This window comes from Euleptes europaea, chromosome 2 (genome assembly GCF_029931775.1).
Source record: "Euleptes europaea isolate rEulEur1 chromosome 2, rEulEur1.hap1, whole genome shotgun sequence".
Taxonomy (NCBI): domain Eukaryota; kingdom Metazoa; phylum Chordata; class Lepidosauria; order Squamata; family Sphaerodactylidae; genus Euleptes; species Euleptes europaea.
This window is the reverse complement of record NC_079313.1, coordinates 102,651,351-102,670,274: the sequence shown is the minus strand read 5'-3', so window position 1 is coordinate 102,670,274 and position 18,924 is coordinate 102,651,351. Positions and strand designations below refer to the sequence as shown.

At 43.2% G+C, this 18,924-nt stretch overlaps 1 protein-coding gene across 10 annotated transcripts in view; it reads left to right on the top strand.

Moving 5' to 3' along the window:
- Window positions 1–18,924, top strand: part of PPFIA4 (PTPRF interacting protein alpha 4) — a 91,069-nt gene that overhangs the window by 17,499 nt on the left and 54,646 nt on the right. For all 10 annotated transcript variants that reach the window (XM_056867468.1, XM_056867465.1, XM_056867463.1 and 7 more), the window contains exons 2-10: window positions 428–529; window positions 2,390–2,554; window positions 3,760–3,834; window positions 12,321–12,422; window positions 12,815–13,036; window positions 13,359–13,505; window positions 14,320–14,458; window positions 15,096–15,175; window positions 15,943–16,074. In XM_056867468.1, coding sequence (XP_056723446.1) covers window positions 428–529; window positions 2,390–2,554; window positions 3,760–3,834; window positions 12,321–12,422; window positions 12,815–13,036; window positions 13,359–13,505; window positions 14,320–14,458; window positions 15,096–15,175; window positions 15,943–16,074 — 1,164 coding nt within the window. The remainder of the gene's footprint in view (window positions 1–427; window positions 530–2,389; window positions 2,555–3,759; window positions 3,835–12,320; window positions 12,423–12,814; window positions 13,037–13,358; window positions 13,506–14,319; window positions 14,459–15,095; window positions 15,176–15,942; window positions 16,075–18,924) is intronic.

The following is an 18,924-nucleotide window of genomic DNA, read 5'->3' as shown; positions in this document are numbered from 1 at the left end:
TGAGCATTGTGTTTATGAAACCCCTAGAATAACCAATCAGTTTTAATGCTAATTTATCATGGATTGAAATTATTAGCTAGATAATGATGTCCTGTGAAGCGTCCCCCAAAACCCATTGAGGAATCCCAGAATAAAATGTAGTGCTGTTTTTCCATCTGGTGTGAGGGAGTGTATTTCCTTCTTTATCTCCCACTGTTATTCTGATTCATAATTGTGCTCCTGTATAATAGTCCTCGTCAATCAGCATGTGTTTTGATCCATTTCGGGAATGTATTACAGCCACAGTGTTGTACTGCAGTGCCTGTTTGATCTTTGTAATACTAAAAGTTGGAAAATATAGTGCTTAATCTGGTAAGTGTTTTGCCCATGCCAAAGGGAAACCTGGCTACAGGTAACTTTTGACTGTAGAAGTATGATTACTTTGCAGGAATTTGCAACACTGACCAGGGAACTCAATGGTTGTCGAGAGCAGCTTCTGGAAAGGGAAGAAGAGATCTCAGAGCTGAAAGCAGAGCGCAATAACACAAGGGTGAGTGGATACTGACTCTTGGTTCTAAAGTCCTCCTGGCCTGTTGGTAGCCTGATCTAGAGAAAACAAATACCCTCCCTTCTGCTATAGGGAGAAAAAGATTTAGTTTAAGATATGGTTGGTCTTCCTGATTAATCTATCGAAGACTTGTGGTCTTTCATCTCAATAAAGTTTAACAGCTTTCTATGGAATTTCCTACCCAGTCAGTATTTGATAGGAGACTGGTATTCTTGATTGAATGTTCAGGGCTTAGCATAATCTCTGTAAAAATCCAATTTAATTTCTATAGAACGTTGCTGTTGTCTTTCATTCTTATTATAGTATAGCTTGTTTTCATGTTTGTAAAAGCAGTTCATCTCTGCATCACAACATTATTTACTCTGGAGCTCTACATTTGCTAAGAAGCCTTTGTCTTTAGCATCCCAGTTGTGTGTGTGTGTAAAGTGCTGTCAAGTTGCCAGCAGGCTTATGGCAACCCCCACAGGCTTTTAAAGAGAAGAGACTAACAGAGCTGGTTTGCCATTGCCTTCTTCTGCATAGCGACCCTGGAATTTCTTGGTGATCTCCCACCCCAATACCAACCACGACCGACCTTGCTTAGCTTCTGAGATCTGACGAGATCGGGCTAGCCTGGGTCATCCAGGTCAGAGCATCCTCATTAGCAGTGTACAAATGCAAATGGACACCTTCTTGGGCCAATTTTTTGGGCCTTCTTTGCCAATTACATTTGAACATAATACTTCATCTCAGGCTTCTTTTTCCCACTGCTGCACTGATGCTTTTTTTAGTAGCTTGCCCTCAAAGTGCAGTAGAACATGAGCTGAAGATTCTGAGCGTCTTTATGATGGCTCTAAGTTGTTAAAAGTATAAAGCAGTAGCTGGAGAAGACCCAGATCCCTTGCTGTCTCTGACCCCGTCCTTCCCATTTTATTCTGTCATTCTTTGGTGCAAATCCGAACATCACTGCTTACGTTTTTGAAAAATAGTAATAGTAAGTTGTAAGCATGTAGAATATACTAGTTCCAGCAAGTCAATAAATTCAATTTTGTCCATTAAACACTGAGAGAAATAATAATCTGACACAGCTACACAACTCAAACAGTTAGGTGGTTGCTTTTAATCAGTAAGGATTATATCACCTCTGTTCTGATAGATCTGCCCTAGCTGCTCTTTGGTTTCTAGGCACAATTCAAAGTGCTGTTTCTTATCTTTTAAGGCCATAAACAGCTTGGAGCCTGCATACTTAAAGGACTGCCTCCTCCCATATTGTCCATTCTGCCAGTTAAGACCCCCTCCCCAAGTCCTGCTCTCTGTGCTCCTGCTAGCAGAGTTAGATGGGTGGTGACTAGACACAGAGCTTTTTTAGCGATGACACCTTGTGGTTGGAACATTTTTGCCCCAAGGGAGGGGCTTGCTGAGAAACTTTCCAGGCAGGGTGGGGTGTCGGAAAACAAGTTTCAGCTGTGAGTTGGCATTCTGATACCTTCCTCTCTAACAGACATGCTGACTGCATCCATGCTGGGACATGGTGAGCTTCCAGGGGAGGTGGTCAGTACACCAACTCCCAACCAGACATGGGTCCACCAGGCTGTATGTTGTACACTCCAGGCCTCCTGTAATTATATATAATTTCATGTTCTTAGGCTTTGAGGTTAAAGACACCCTGTGTTTGATAAACTATTAAGCTAACTGTTAGGCAAGTAATACATGGTGCTTTTCACCTCTGAGGACAGAAGTAGTTTGGCAATAAAATGTGATAATCTTTGGTGAAGCCTTGGAAGTAGCAGGACATTGAAAGCCTTTTTCTATCCTGTGTTGACACTGAGTACAGAGTAACTGATGTCATGCCCTGTCTTGCAGCTTCTGTTAGAGCACTTGGAGTGCCTGGTCTCAAGGCATGAACGTTCTTTGAGGATGACTGTGGTGAAGCGGCAGGCTCAGTCTCCATCTGGTGTCTCCAGTGAAGTAGAAGTCCTAAAAGCTCTGAAATCTTTGTTTGAACACCATAAAGCTTTGGATGAGAAGGTGAGGCTTGAATTAACTGCTTTTTTTATGGCAAGTGCCTTGTCTCAGCAAAGTAGCTAATCACAACATTAAGTCAAAGTTGAGGACTTTAGTCATCATGTTCCATCAGCTGTCTCCTGAGCTGTCTGAGTGATCTCCTGAGCTAAGGCCTTGAGCTTTGCAAAGAGATCCAAAATATGTCCTGGAAACCTGCTGCCTGGATAGAATTCATGGTTGCCTGAAGAGTAATTCCAAGTATTCCTATCCTGTTCCTCAGTTCATCTTCCTGACCCATGAACTGACACAACCTTCTCCATGGAGATAGATCACGATGGGTAGCCATGTTAGTCTGTCAATAGCAGTAGAAAAGAGCAAGAGTTAAGTAGCACTTTAAAGACTAACAACATTTCTGGCAGGGTATGAGTTTTGTGAGCTGTGGCTTACGTAAGTTCAATACCGGCCAGAAATTTTGTTAGTCTTTAAGGTGCTACTGAACTCTTGCTCTTTTATCCTTCTCCAGTTCATTTACCATTTGGGCAAATTCTACTGTCCCCTTTGCTTTAGGTTACCCCTTCAATTTTCCTTATCCTGGTAAGTAGGTTATTTTAGGATTCCATGAGTACTAATACCAGTTAGAGGCAAAACTACAGATTACATGCAATTCAATGTTTTTAAACATAGCTAAAAAACAAAACAAAATGCAGCATCTGGTCCTGCACTTTGAAGGGGAAGATTGATGCGAGGGAAGAGGGGCTTTTTGACACTTTTAAGACCATGTTCCTGCTGAAAATCTCTACACCCCCCACTGGAGAACACCTACAGGGCAAGTTTTTGCATTTTGTCCTAAAGAGAATAACTACATGCACTCGTTCTGCACTAATTCTGCCTTATTAAAACAGAAATTCTAAGCAAGTCTACTTAGAATTCTGTGGGTCTATTCAATGGGGCTTACTCCCAGGAAAGTGTCAAGCCCCTCCCTTTTTAGTGTTTGTTGTTACTTACACAGTTAGCTTAGAGTCAGGCTCCTGAAGTTGTGTAGTTCTGCTTTGCAGTGAGAATAGTGAAGCAAGGCTGAATTATCTGTAAACTGAGCTCCTTGACACTGAGCTTCTAGACACTGTAATGTGTGGGACTTTAGACCTATAAGAAGCTAGAATGTTGCTGAGGTATCTAGAACATTGCCTCTGATTTGCCTTTGAATATTCTTTCCTCTTTCTTGCTTTCAGGTGAGAGAGCGCTTGCGGGCAGCGCTAGAGCGAGTAGCTACACTAGAAGAACAGTTGACAGGTGCCCACCAGCAGGTAAATGTAGGATTTCTAATTCCAGTGTGAATTTCACAGATGCTTTTCAAAGAATGCACAATTGCAGCAAGACTGCATCCTGTTGTCTGCTCTATATTGTAGTGTGAGCTGACTTGACTGAAGTATGATACACTGTTGTCATCACATGGATGGTTGAGTACAGGCCACAGTTTTTATGAAGCAACTTTTGGTCATTTAGGTTGTAGGGGCTGAACTTGTATGATATAGCAACCATGCTGAAGCTAAGCATGTCTAGGTCTGGTCAGTGCCTTAATGGGAGACTGCTTAAGAACCCTATGTTTTATCTTCGTTGTTCCATGCAGTTCCACATTGGGGCTACGCAGGCATAGGTTGGCTGCGGATAAGAACTTTCTAGCTCTAAGGAAGAGGCACCCCTCCCATCTGGCATGCAAGGTGACATTTTCCCACCAAAACTGTTGCATGCCTAGAGGGAGAGGTGCTATTTTCCCTCAGTTCTTTCTTCACTATAAATCAGAGAGGATCTTTTCTAGCATGCTCCTGTCATTCCTTTCCCTTGAAGATCATTTCTTGTTTTTTTCCATGGACTTTGTCGTCCTCAAGATGGCTCCAAAGGCTTTATTTTTAAAATGTGCCCAATGTGGCACGAAAATTACTCGTTCTGATGAACATTCCTTATGTCTTCTCTGCCTGAGTGAGTCCCTTAATGTCGGGGTGTGTCAGCACTACCAGCAGTTCACCCCAAAAGCGAGAGGTGACAGGGTTTCGAAGCTGAAAGCTGTCCCCTGGGGGAAAGCCTTCTCTAGCTAAAAAATCTGCTGTGTGTGAGCTCCCATCATGATGGGAATTGGGTTCCTCGCCCTGATCGATACCACCATCGGATCCACTGCGTTGTTGGCCCCAATTTCTGGTTCCGGCTCTGCCTCACCGTTGCTCCTTGGAGCCACTGCCTTAAAAAATTAAACATTTGGACAAATCTTTGGGTCTGAGCCATCAGAAAGACCCCAAGCCTGTTCCATCAGCTCTGGAATTGACTGCTTCAGAACCGATCATCACATATGAGGATCCAGCATTGCTGCCACCTCCTCAGACACTGTTGCCATATTGCAGGAACTGGAGGAGTCCTTCTTGGAAGGTGAACTTTCCCCAGAGCAGCCTCCACCTCAGAAGGTACCGAAGATGTCGCACACCATTTCTTCTCAGTTGGTTCTGGATATTGTTTCATGACCACCTCCATTCCCATTGGTTCCATGGCACTCCTACCCTTATGTCCCTTCTCCAGCAAATGGTTCTGGATAGAGGGATGTCTATTTGCAAGCAATTCCTCTGCCTGCCTCCATTCAGGTCTCATTCAGGTCCCGTCCGGTTCCATCCATCCATGATCCAACACTCCCTCCAACTGGATCCGTCTTCAGATGAGGCAGCAGCAGACACCCATGCAGTCTCCCCAAATGAGGATTTGCACATGAGCAAATGATGTGTGTTCCTCCAGCCCCAAGCCCAAGAGAAAAATCTTAAATGCTTTATACTCTGAGGCGCCAACCTCTGTGGCGCTCCCAATGTTAGAAGACTTCCTTGATATTGCCACGCCTATATGGGAAAAGGCCACTTCTATTCTGCCTATTTCCCACAAAGTAGACAACATGTACAAGGTGTGCCAGGAAGACAGTGGTTTCCTCTTCACGCACCTGCCATCTTCTTCCCTCATGGTTGATGAATTCCAGGCCTGGTCAAGACAAGGCTCTCATTTGACACCTTCTGACAAAGAAGGCTGCAAGCTTGACGTACTTGTACTTGGTCAGTGGGGCTGCTCTTGAGCTGCTCTCAACATGAGAGCCACCAATTATCAAGCGATCATGGCGGCCTACCAGCTCTTTTTTGGGGAGTGCATGTCAACCTACCTGGACCTAATCCCTGAAGACAAGCACAACTTGGCCAAAATTGTGCAAGCAGAGGCAGTTAAATGGTCTAAATAGCAAATGAATGCTGGACACCATGCAGTTGATTGTTCTTCAAGTGCAGTTGCCTTGTTCATAATGATCCATCATCATGCTTGGCTGCGATCTATAGCACTATCAGCTAAAATGAAGTCTAAAGTTGAAGACTTACCTTTCAAGGTTTCTTCCTTGTTTTCTGAAAAGACTGATAAAACACTAACTCAAATCAGAAAAAACAAACGGCCAGGTCACTGAGGATGTCTACAATGAGCCAACAACAGTTTAAGTCATGGCCCTCTTCCAGGCAACCTTTTTACCAATCACAGTGGAGGTACCAGAGATATCCTTATCTACAGTACCAGTCTCAGCACTCTTATACCTCATTGCATCCACAAAGCAGGAAGCGTTCAGGGCACTCAAAGGGAAAATCAGCCACAGTCTTCAAAAGAGTCCCAACAGGGACAAAAGGGGATGTTCTGACTATCCAAGAATGGGTGCAGCAGGGTCCCCTGTTTTTTGGGGAGCAAACTGGCACCCTTTAATGACAAATAGACACTGATAACTTCAGGGATTACTTCACTGATTATTCAGGGAATGACAAAAAGAGAAGAAACGGAGTTGCTTTAATAGTGAGGCAAGATGTAGCAAAGGCAGTCAGGAGCTATAATGCAAAGTCTGACCGAATAATATCAATCAGACTTCAGGGAAAGCCTATCGACATAAGCATCCTTCAAGTTTATGCCCCAACTACAGATGCTGATGAGGAAGAAATTGAAAGTTTTTATGCCAGTGTTCAGGAAGAAATTGATCACACACCTAAACAAGATATGCTGATAATCATAGGTGATTGGAACGCAAAAGTAGAAAACAAAGCAGAATCAAATGTTGTTGGCAGATTTGGGCTAGGAGCACGGAATGAAGCAGGAGAACGCCTCGTAGAATTCTGTGAAGACAACTATCTGTTCATTGCAAACACATGTTTCAGGCAACCAAATAGACGATTGTATACATGGACATCACCAGACGGCCAGTATAGAAATCAAATAGATTATATAATTGGAAGCAGAAGATGGAGAAGCTCTATTCTCTCGGCCAAAACAAGACCAGGAGCCGACTGCGGTACAGATCATGAATTGCTAATATCAAAAAAAGCTTAAGAAAAACACCAAAACATTCATAGCACCAAAATACAATCTAAGCAATATTCCGGAAGAGTTTAAAGACCATGTAAGGAACAGATTTGCATTACTAAGTTCAAGTGAATGTAAACCTGAAGAACTATGGGTGGAAACTAGAGATATTATCAAGGAAGAATGTGCAAAGACTATTCCTGTAGCCAAAAGAAAAGAAAAACCTCGATGGATGTCTGAGGAAACTCTTAAAATTGCCAGAGATAGACGAGAAGCAAAAGTAGAAGGTGACAGAAATAGAATCAAAAGTCTAAGTGCAACGTTCCAGCGACTAGCACGTAGAGACAAAGAGACCTATTATAATAGCCAGTGTAAAGAAATAGAAGAGAACAACAAAAAAGGAAGAACAAGAGATCTGTTCCGCAAGATCCAAGAAATCAAAGGGAAATTTAAAGCACGGTTAGGCATGCTGAAAGATCAGCATGGAAATACATTAACTGAACAGGACAAAATAAAGAAAAGGTGGGAACAATACACTGAAGAACTATACAGAAGAGATGAAAGGATAAAAGATTCTTTCCAAGAAGAATCTTTTGAAGAAGAACCTACAGTTTTAGAAAGTGAAGTGAAAGCTGCATTGAGAGCAATCGGGAGAAACAAATCACCAGGAGCAGATGGGATATCAGTAGAGCTATTCCAAGCCACAGAAACGGAGTCCATCAAAATCTTGACAAGAATATGCCAACAGATATGGAAAACAAAACAATGGCCCACAGACTGGAAACAATCCATTTACATTCCAATTCCCAAGAAAGGAGACATCAAAGATTGCAACAACTATCGGACCATTGCATTAATTTCTCATGCAAGTAAAGTGATGCTCAAAATCTTACAGCAAAGGCTGCTACCATATATGGAACGAGAAATGCCTGATGTTCAAGCTGGTTTCAGAAAAGGAAGAGGCACTAGAGATCATATTGCAAATATACACTGGTTACTGGAGCGTACGAGAGAATTTCAGAAGAAAATCAGCTTGTGTTTCATAGATTACAGCAAAGCTTTTGACTGTGTGGATCATGAAAAGCTATGGCTGGTTTTAAAGGAAATGGGTGTGCCACAACATCTGATCGTTTTGATGCGCAACCTGTACTCTGGACAAGAGGCCTCAGTTAGAACAGAATATGGAGAAACGGAATGGTTTCCAATTGGCAAAGGTGTCAGACAAGGATGTATTTTATCTCCCTATCTCTTCAATCTATATGCAGAACATATAATTAGGAAAGCTGGATTAGATTTAGATGAAGGTGGAGTGAAAATTGGAGGGAGGAACATTAATAATTTGAGATATGCTGATGACACTACATTATTGGCAGAAAATAGTGAAGATTTGAAACAACTATTGCTGAAAGTTAAAAGAGAAAGTGCCAAAGCAGGACTACAGCTGAACATCAAGAAAACAAAAGTAATGACTACAGGAGAATTACACAACTTTAAGGTTGACAATGAGGAAATTGAAATTGTTCAAGACTTTCTATTCCTTGGCTCCACCATCAACCAAAAGGGAGACTGCAGCCAAGAAATTAGAAGGAGATTGAGACTGGGAAGGGCAGCCATGAAGGAGCTAGAAAATATTTTGAAGTGTAAGGATGTGACTCTGGCCACCAAGACTAGATTAATTCATGCCATCATATTCCCTATTACTATGTATGGGTGTGAAAGCTGGACAGTGAAGAAAGCTGATAGGAAGAAAATAGATTCCTTTGAAATGTGGTGTTGGAGGAGAGTGTTACGGATTCCGTGGACTGCCAAAAAAACAAATCAGTGGGTTATAGATCAAATCAAGCCTGAACTGACCCTAGAGGCTAAAATGACTAAACTGAGGCTGTCGTATTTTGGTCACGTCATGAGACGACAAGAGTCACTGGAAAAGACCGTCATGTTAGGAAAAGTAGAGGGCAGCAGGAAAAGAGGAAGACCCAACAAGAGATGGATTGACTCAATAAAGGAAGCCACAGCCTTCAATTTGCAAGATCTGAGCAAGGCTGTCAAAGATAGGACATTTTGGAGGACTTTCATTCATAGGGTCGCCATGAGTCGGAAGCGACTTGACGGCACTTAACACACACACAACTTCAGACGCTTGGTTGTCGTCATTGGTACTGATCCCCCTACTGAGGTTCCTCAGGGTTTTCATTCTTGGTATTTTTTAGTAATCAGAAAAGGTTGTGGTGTTTGGCCCATCGTAGACCTAAGGCAGTTGAATTGTTTCTTAAAAGTTACAAAGTTTTGAATAGTTACCCTCCTTGATATGTTACAATTACTTGAATTACATGTCTGTTTTAACAGATGTGTACTTTCATATTTCTATTCATCTTCAGTATAGGAAGTACTTCCAGTTGATGTGCACAAATTCATATTACCTTTCAGTCTGCCTACAGGCCCCTCATGTTCTCTAAGTGCATGTTGGACGTGGCCGCCTTTCTGTCCTCCAAGGGGTGTACTATTTTTCTATATCTAGATGATTGGTTATTGGTGGCCTGTTCAGTGGAAGGCTTACATTCACTGGTCCACCTGACTTTAGGAATCTTTCCAAATTGGGCATGGAAGTTAATTGGGATAAGTCTAAGCTTGCCCCCTCAACACAAGTGCAATTTATCGGAGCTAATCTGAACTCTTCAGTTTCTAGGGCTTTTCCTTCTCAGGACCAGGTCAAGATGATCCGTGCAACAGCAAATGGGTTTTTCTACAGTAGGTTCCAGTTATCCCACAAATTCAAACTTTACTGGGTCTCATGGCCTCTACTACTGCAGTTGTGCCCATGGCCATGCTGCACATGCACCCTTTGCAAAATTAGTTCATCCAGCATTTCAGCCCTTCTCGGCACTCCCAACTATCTAATTTATCTGTAACTAGGTCCACACTCCTTGAAGTGGTGGATAGCTGGGGAGAATCTCCTGCAGGGTTTTCTGTTTGGCCCTCTGATCTCATCCCACACAGTTGCTACAGATGTGTCCTTGTTAGGTTGGGATGCCCATTGCATTCCTATGAGGTGTTCCCTTGATTGACATCAGTAAAGCTGCCATGTGGTCTTCTTCGGAGACATTTATGTATCACTATGCCGCAGATATAGATTCAATAAGGGAATCAGCTTCTGGAAAAGCAGTGCTACATTCCCTGTTGATGGACTCACTCCTGCCTCCTTGGAGAGAAGCTTGCTATTCTCCCATTGTGAGACTGCATGGAAGAATGGAGATGAAAACAGGGTTGCCCTTACCTGTAACTGTTGTCCATTGAGAGTCTTCCATGCAGGCACACATTTCCTCTTTCCTGCCCCGCTGTGAGTCTTTCTAGTGTATTCTCTTTCACACTCTGGCAGCTCAGGAGAACTGAGGGGAAATAGTGCCTCTCCCTCTTGGTGTGCAGCGGGAAAACATCACCTTGCACACTGGATGGGAGGGGTGCTTCCTCAGTTCCGTAGAGCTAGAAAGTTCTTCTCCGTGGCCGGCCTGCGCAGTCCAAATGTGTGCCTGCATGGAAGACACTCAATGAACAACAGTTACAGGTAAGTGCAACCCTGTTATGCTATGTTAAGACTCACCAAAGAAAAGCAGGATTTAAATGTAATAATTTGAGCACACAAAGAATTCCATTTTATGATTGAAATCTCTGTGTTTTGTGTAGAAATGGGTCCTAATACAAATGTAAAATCTGACATAAGTTTTTTTGGGGGATAAAATCTCCATATACAGTAATCTCTGACTTGGAATCCGTGTCTGGGGGACTGTGGTTAGGTGGATGAGGGTAAACAGTCTGAAACTGAATCCAGATAAGACAGTAGTGTTGTTCAGGAAGGCAATTGTGCTTGCAGGGATTGGTCTACCAAAGCTGGATGAGATAAAATTAACTCTGTGTAGTTGTGTAAAGAGTCTGGGTTTACCTCTGAATCCAGCCTTGGTTTTCAAAAGCAGGTTGCTGCTGTCAGGAGAGCTTTCTGTCATCTACATCTAATTCAGAAGCTGTCTCCCCTTCTTTACTTTGTCAAAGTATTCTCTTTGATCCATGATCCTGAAACCTCCTGATTGGACTGTTGTAACCGGAGGCAGCTCCATGCCCGAGCAGTTGCTTGAGGCACTGTAGTGACAGGAGATACATCTTGGAATGGTAGTCTCCTCCCATTAGACCTTTGCTGCTGCCACCTGGGTACATAGCAGGCTGTAAAGACACTGCAGCCTGCTTGGTAAATGTCTTAGGCACTGCGCTATGTCATTGTGTATAGTCCAGAAAAGCTAATGCCTTTCCTTTCTTCCAACTGGATCTTGATGACATCAGGTACTTATGTGAAACTGCTGGCTTCTTGAGCATAGGAACTGCACCTGCTCATTGCATTCGTAGATGGCCTAGCCAGATAATCTGTAAGGTCTCCTATAGGTTGAGCCGGATGCCTTTTCCAGAGTTCTTGCATGGAGCCCTGCCCAGTGGGCAACACTGTGGCTGCAAATCCAAACTGCTTTCATGGCATTGGCGGTAAAGCATTCATCATACATCAGGGCTGCCTCTTTCTCAGCCAACACTGAAAACTCTGATTGAAAATGTGCCAGCCCTGCCTGAATGACTCTCCTGTAAATGGCCACCCTCCACAAGTGTTCAACCAGAGCTTAGGTGGGATGAGCAGGTGAGGCGCCTGGCAATAGTAATCAGCCCAAGCCAACGTACTCTTGTCCCACTCCCCCTCTTGCTGCAGTGGTCACACTGGGAGTGGTGTGGTGAAGGTGGAGCTCCCTTCTTATGAAAGTGGAAGAGGGGTCCCCAGTCAAACACCCTTTTCATGTAGTCCCAGGGATGTGGACTGAAGGCACATAATGCAGCAATGGGGCTGTTGCTGAATGGGATTAGGTCTGGTCAGTAGCTGGATGAGGGAGACCCACCTAGACCATATATCCATCATCTTGAATTCCAAGGAAGAAAAGTGAAGTATAAATAAATTGAATGTTCTTTGTTTACTTCATAAGGGGAATGGTTGAAACTGGCATCATCCTGATTCTCCCCCCACCCTCGACTGCATCCTCTCAGAACAAAACTACCTTTTCTGTTTAGTGTATGGGCAGATTGGTATGGGGTACATACTAAGTCGCTCTTACACAAAAGGGCTCTAATAACCTAACAGAGTGACTGCTGCCCTATCCAGCTATGGTAAGCTTGTTGAATCACTTTGGCTAATTTTAAATCCAGACTGTAATAAACTTTCTTTGTTATAATGTGCAGTGAGGGTCTTTTGATATCAGATAAGAGGAAGGTAGTAGAAGCTTTAATGGTTTTGGTTGCAGCGGCGGAAGATGGACCTGGCAAGCAGCTTTCTGTGTGAGTCCATTTCTTTTTCTTGTTTTTCCTACTTATGGAAACTTTATCCTTTCCCAAGTATATTTAAGGTATATTTTTGCAGATAAGTGTTCTGCAGCAAGGTCCTTCTCAGAGAGAAGCCCCTGTGGGAGAAGATGACAAAAGGGCTGAGGGAAAAGAACCTGGTCAGAAGATTCTTTGGAAGGTGAGTGCTACAGCTGTGGGTTAACCAAAGGAATTCTGGGAGTTTGAAAGATCTCTTTTCCTGCAGAGAGGAGTCATATTATCCTTGCTATTTTAAAACTTTGCAACTATAGACAAGTTGAATAAGTGCCCAATAATTTTTAAATACGAAGTGCACATTGAACTTAGACCCCTCACTTCCAGAAGGAAACACTACTGTAGTAAGATGTCCACATTGCTAGGTTAAAGAAAAATTGATAGTATACAGTGCTGAATTATTGGATGATGAGGAGATAATTTCTAGAAATTTCACCCAGTGTTGAATTCTCCCCCCCCCCGCACTCTGTTACTGTGAGTTGCACTGTGTGTTGTGTATCCCATTGGTGACAGAGCTCTTTTGTCGTGTTTTTACAGAGGCTTCCTAATGGCTCTATACACCCAGATGATGAGGCAAGTCGGTCTGTGGAACTGCAGGAACTTCTAGAGAAGCAAAACTTTGAGCTGGCACAATCTAAAGAGCGGTTATCTGCTCTGGCTGCCACTGTTGCTGAGCTGGAAGAAGATCTGAGCACCGCCAGGAGGGACCTAATCAAATCAGAAGAAATGAGCAGCAAGTACCAGAGGGACCTACGAGAGGTTAGAGAACTCAAACTGCAGAAATTATGTCACAGAAACCCTGGATCCGTTAAAAAACCTACTAGTTTCCCCAGCTGTCGCAAAGACACAGTAGCCCTCTGAGCTTCTGTCTGCAGCAGGCAACTGTTGCAGTGGGTTATCAGTCAACACTACAAAATCAAAATATAAAGGTACCCTTTTTCTATGAAGCATTCAGTGCTGGATCTGGCTTCTAGCTGACCAGGGATTTCCCGCCCATGCTGTAATTCATCCAGAGCTGAATAAATTCATGTCAGCTTAATAAACAAAAGTGAGTGATTTTCTTCATGCTTTACATCCCCAGGCTTTGGCACAGAAGGAAGATATGGAGGAGAGAATCACCACCCTGGAGAAGCGTTATCTGGCAGCTCAGAGAGAAGCCACATCTATTCATGATCTCAATGACAAACTAGAGAATGAGCTTGCTAATAAAGACTCTCTTCATCGCCAGGTAATGGGCTTTGGTGCTATGGCACCTGAAATACTAGTGGCAGTCAGGTTGAAAGGTACACAGGTAATGAGACCTATCTTTCAATGCCTATTTCCCTCCTCGACAGAATATTCTGCCTGGGCATCTTTTCCTTCTCATCCAAAGAGGGGGGGTCCCCCCAAACTGGGAAATTGGGCCAGACTGTCTCTTCATAGTATTGCTCTTGGTATTGTTGAGACCACAGGCCCACACTACTCCTGTCTTGTTAGTTAATACTGAGAGCTGGGCAGAATTAAGTACTATAAAGCAGTTGTAGAAATTTGCTATTGCAGACTAACATTTTGTTTGGTGCCAAACTTTTGGACAGAGTCCAAGGCAGGGGTCCCTGATGTGATGCCTGTAGGCACAGTGGCACCTGCCAATACCTTTTGTGGTGCCCACTAAGTGTTTTGAGGAAGTGGATGGGGCCAGGTGGGGCTTTTGGTTAGCAAGGCTTCCGATTGACTATTAGAGTTTTGATTGGCTGTGCAGATTTTTTTTAAAACATTACTTTGGCAGCAGCTGCCACCACAGCACAAGGATCTGCACTGTATTACTGAAGTTGATATCATTTTGGTGCTGACTCTGCCTCCTGCAGCAGCCATTATGTGAAAACCATTTTGTTGCTGTGCCAGAATTCCAAATGTGCTGCACAGGCTCAAAAAGGTTGGGGACCCCTGGTCTAAGGCCACAGAACCAAGCACTCCTCCTTCAAGGAAAAGTTGCAGCAGAGTGTATGGCTGTAGTGCTTTGGTATTTTTAACATTTCCACATCCCTGTACTTATTGGTCCACAGTGTGAGGAGAAGGCACGGCACCTTCAGGAGCTTCTAGAACTGGCAGAGCAGAAGCTGCAGCAGACGATGCGGAAAGCAGAGACACTTCCTGAGGTGGAGGCTGAGCTGGCCCAAAGGATAGCAGCACTCACTAAGGCAAGTGCACCACCAAGAGTCTCCAGCAAAACCCAGGGTACAGGAAGCAGAATTCCCCCGAGATAAGGAGGAAGTTGGAGGAGAAGGAAACCTCTTCATCTAAGTTGTTTTGGGTTAGACAAGCTTGAAATAAGAAATGGAGGCCCATTTAACTTGGTTATGCTGTAGTCAAGAGTTATGCTGTGGTCAAGAGTTTGTTTAAGAATTGAGATTGGGGCAGAGAATGTGAGAAGTTCTTGTAGTAGCCGCCCTGAGCCCAGACTCGGTTGGGGATTGAGAGCGGGGGTATAAAACTAACTAGCTAAATAAATAAATAGTACCTACACAGAAGGGCTTACAAGAATTACCGTGGATCATACAGAAGCAGTATTGCAAAATTCAGAGGCCCGCCAACACTTCTTCAACCTTTGTTTAGTGCAAGATTATTTTAGATTTCAGTTTAGCAAGAGTCTGTTCCTTGTACCTAAATCCTAGTGCAAAGCTTGAAAGATTCTGTTGTCTACATCCTTCATTTTTGTTTGCTTCCAACCCAAATTTCCCATAAATCCACCATGGATTTATAGATGAGCATATTAAACCATATCCCCAAGGTCTGTAAACATTGCTGCCTCCTTGGAGACTGTCTTGTTTTGCACAGGCAGAGGAAAGGCATGGCAGTATTGAAGAGCGACTACGGCAGCTGGAGACTCAGTTGGAGGAGAAGAACCAAGAACTGGCAAGGGTAGGTTAACTTCCACCGAGGAATTCAGTTTTAACACATCCCTTATGGTAACTTCCCACATGTTTGCCTCTGGTTTTCAACCATACTGTTATAGCCAAGTTTTCAAGGGATGGGTTTGATGGCTTAAAATTGGGCAACCAACCACACAGAAACACTGCTTCACACAACAAATTAACGTGGTGCAGTTGTGTTACAACCCTTCACTCAGATGTTCAGTTGCACTTATGAACTGAATTGAAGTTCTGATCCAAAATGTGTCTTTTCTCTAACTCTGCTCCTGTCTAGTACCCTTTCTCTCCCTACCAAACAAGGCCTGTTTACTAACCAGTCTGTTCCATCTTTTCTTGTGCTGATGTTTCAGTGATTGTTAACAATACCCGTTTAAATTAGTAGTTTTGTGCTGGGGAAATAGTTGCCAGTTTGTCATTCTTTCCCCCCAGAATAAACTTGCGCTCAGAAGAATGGTGCAATTCACCTCTAATTTTCAGTGTAATTAATATTCAGAGGGATCAGTCTCTCTGCTAGTATAAATTGATACAACTATACCACTGACAGTTTAGGATATACATTCTTGAATCTTTTGACACTTACAGCAGATGAAGGGGTCATATCATGGTTGGTTGGTTGTGCAGACATTTCTGTGTCAAGATGGGCTGGGTGCAGCGAAGGATAATTTCTGGGCTTCTTTAATTATTAGAGCTATTTTTACAGCAGTCTTAAGGCAGATCTGCTTGGGGTTGCTTGACTGATCATGATTTTCCCCACAGGCCCGTCAGCGGGAGAAGATGAACGAGGAGCATAACAAACGGTTGTCTGATACTGTGGATAGACTGCTAAGTGAGTCCAATGAGCGCCTGCAGCTTCACCTGAAAGAGCGGATGGCAGCCCTAGAAGAAAAGGTATTTCTGGCCCTGTTGTGATGCAATATTCATGCGCTGAAGGATAATTTTGCTGAGAATTGTGACATCTGAAGTGCTGTGAGGTCTAAGAAGAGCATAAAAAGTTGCTGAGACAATCAGTTGATCAGTTAATTCTGGGTGCTCCCATATATGCCAAAAGTTTAAATTACAGACGGAAAGGTACTGCTGGATATTAGGATTTTTTTTCCCTACAGCAAGAGTTGTTCAACAGTGGAATCCAGCTACCTAGGGAGGTGGTGACCTCCCCTTCACTGGCAGTCTTTAAGCAGAGGCTGAACAAACACTTGTCAGGGGTGCTCTAGGCTGATCCTGCATTGAGCAGGGAGTTGGGCTAGATGACCTGTATGGCACCTTCCAACTCTATGATTCTGTGATTCTAACAGTGCAATCCTATGGTGAGTTACTCTAGTCTAAGCCCATTGAAGTTATTGTTGTTATAAAGACAGATGCTGTTGCTGTATGAGCCAGAGCAGAACATCCTAGAGAATTCCTGGGAGTGAGTGGGATGTCCTTGCTTTGCTGCCTTGGTTCCTGCTTTTAGGGCTGGGTATACCTTGGTATTCTCACCAAGCCTGCAAGGGTGGAGGACTGGATGCATCCTCCTTAGGTGCTCTGTTGGCATGATTGAAGTGGTTTCTGTAATAAACATCGAATATACTTGGGCTTTTCTGTTACTCTGTTTGCTTGTAGCTACTTGCATTCATTCATTGACCCTTTAAAGGTTCATGGCAAGTGTATTGGCATCAAAAGACAAGTGTTATTTATTCAAGGAAAGAGGGAAATACTTGGGTTATAAGACTTGGAGAGTGACTTGGTTGTATTTTGCAAAGCAATTAATGTGTGAAGATGTTGTCTGGCTCAGGCTATTCTCTTGAATATTGGTAGAATTACACAGCAACTACAGATATTTCTAAGTAATCTGGATAGCATATATATCTGCTGATCCACTTCCTACCTTATACCTCAGGTGAACCTTTTACGTGTCCCTACTACAACCTCCCTCTTAGAATATAGTGACTCTAGCATCCGCATGTGTGAAGATGGACTTCCCTAAGCAGCTCAGTAAAAATAAATAATTCACTTCTTTTCTTAAAGACCTCTTGAGATACTTTATCAACTGTCTTCAACCTGTGAAAAATAATCAGTCTTGGCACACAGAGAGTGGTACAGCAAACAATTCTGATTAGAGTGCGTATCTGCAAAGCACCTGCCGGGCTGCACTGATCCCATTAAGCAGTCCCTCATCACTTCAAGGTGTTTTCCCATGGTGGTGGAATGGTCTAAGAGGATGGTGACGTTGGTAATCTTCACAATATACATATGACAGAAAATCCTCTCTGAGGCTCCTGAATGGGAATGCCACTGCTTCTTAGACTACCATTAATTGTTCCCGCTCCCTTGTTATCAGGTTTCTTGGAAGCTGTTGTACAACAGTTAAAGTTTCACTTGGGCATGAAATAAAATGAAGCCACAATGTCAGACAGTGAGCGAGGACTGCTGGACGGAAATTTGCTGAAGAAAGACAGGGAGTCCTCATCAGGACATTCCGTTCAAAGTACTTTTCAGGTGTGGGATGCATACCCAAGCATATTGCCACCTGCATTCCATGCTTGTGCTCAGCCCACAGTAGCCCCTAACCCTGTTTTGTTTCTCTGCCAGTGTGGGCCAGCATAGTAGCCAGTCTTGGGATGAGATGTTGGAGCATCTTCTCCTATGCTAGTTCCTATCTGATTTATTTGGGAAGCGCTTTTTGTGCTAACACGTTACAGGGAAGGCAGGGACAGATTCCATGCATTTATGCCATCAGAAGTAGAGCACGTAGCAGTCATCAGATTGGGTTCATCTGCTTCCTGAATCCCAGAACAAACACTCTGTAACTATGAGCTTCTGGTTCAGGGAAACCAAATTTTCCTTGCATGAACTCAGTGCCATTTATAGCAAAATCTTCCTCTCTAGCTAATGAGTCTAGAATTTAGGGCACTGATGGGCCATTACCTCTTTTATTACTTTATTTATGCCAGTGTTGAATAATAATAGTATTTCCTAAGCATTACATCCAGGTGTAAGTGATTTTATGTGTGTTTAGGGAAAGATGTTCTGGTCTCATTGTTGCTGGTCTGGGAAACAATTCTCCTTTAGTGCTATCCAGTTTAGAATTTTGGCAGGAAGAACTCTGCTTAGCTCTAACAGTGGCAAGTTTAAGAAACCTTTGCTGGTTTCACCATACCATCTGCCTTTAACAATGCCAGTGAAAATGTTTGTCTTAAGGACTGGAAGCATTTCACATATACTGGGTCAGTAATTTATTTGTAATTTTTGTCCCACTTGTCATGCTCAGAGCAGTTCACAAAAGCTTTAAATAAAAACAATTCTGATCTTTATAGCGGCCTTGCAAGATAGGTCAGTATTGTTACCTGATTGGGTTTTTTGTAAAGATTATTAATCTATGACCACAGCAGATCTCATTCACAGTTATAAACCAGTTTCCCTCAAATAGTCACTAACCTCTTCAGACTTTTACTGGCATCATCACCAGAGACCCTAATAACTGCTCTGGATGGGGCACTACACTACTGTGAAGGTTTCCGGGTCACTCACTCCCACTGTTGTTCTGTTGCACAGAACTGTACTGTTCAGTGGAGGATGGTCATGTGACTACCAGCTTTGCCCGCAGTACTTCGAATTAGTTATCCTATGGTTAGACATGGTATGAGTTAATTGCTCGCACTATCCCAAAAGGCAGCCTTGGACCAAGTACAGGTGTCATGAATGTTGTCTGTGCCTTTCTAGGATTATCTCCTACCTTTTCTGATATGGAGCCTTTCAGTA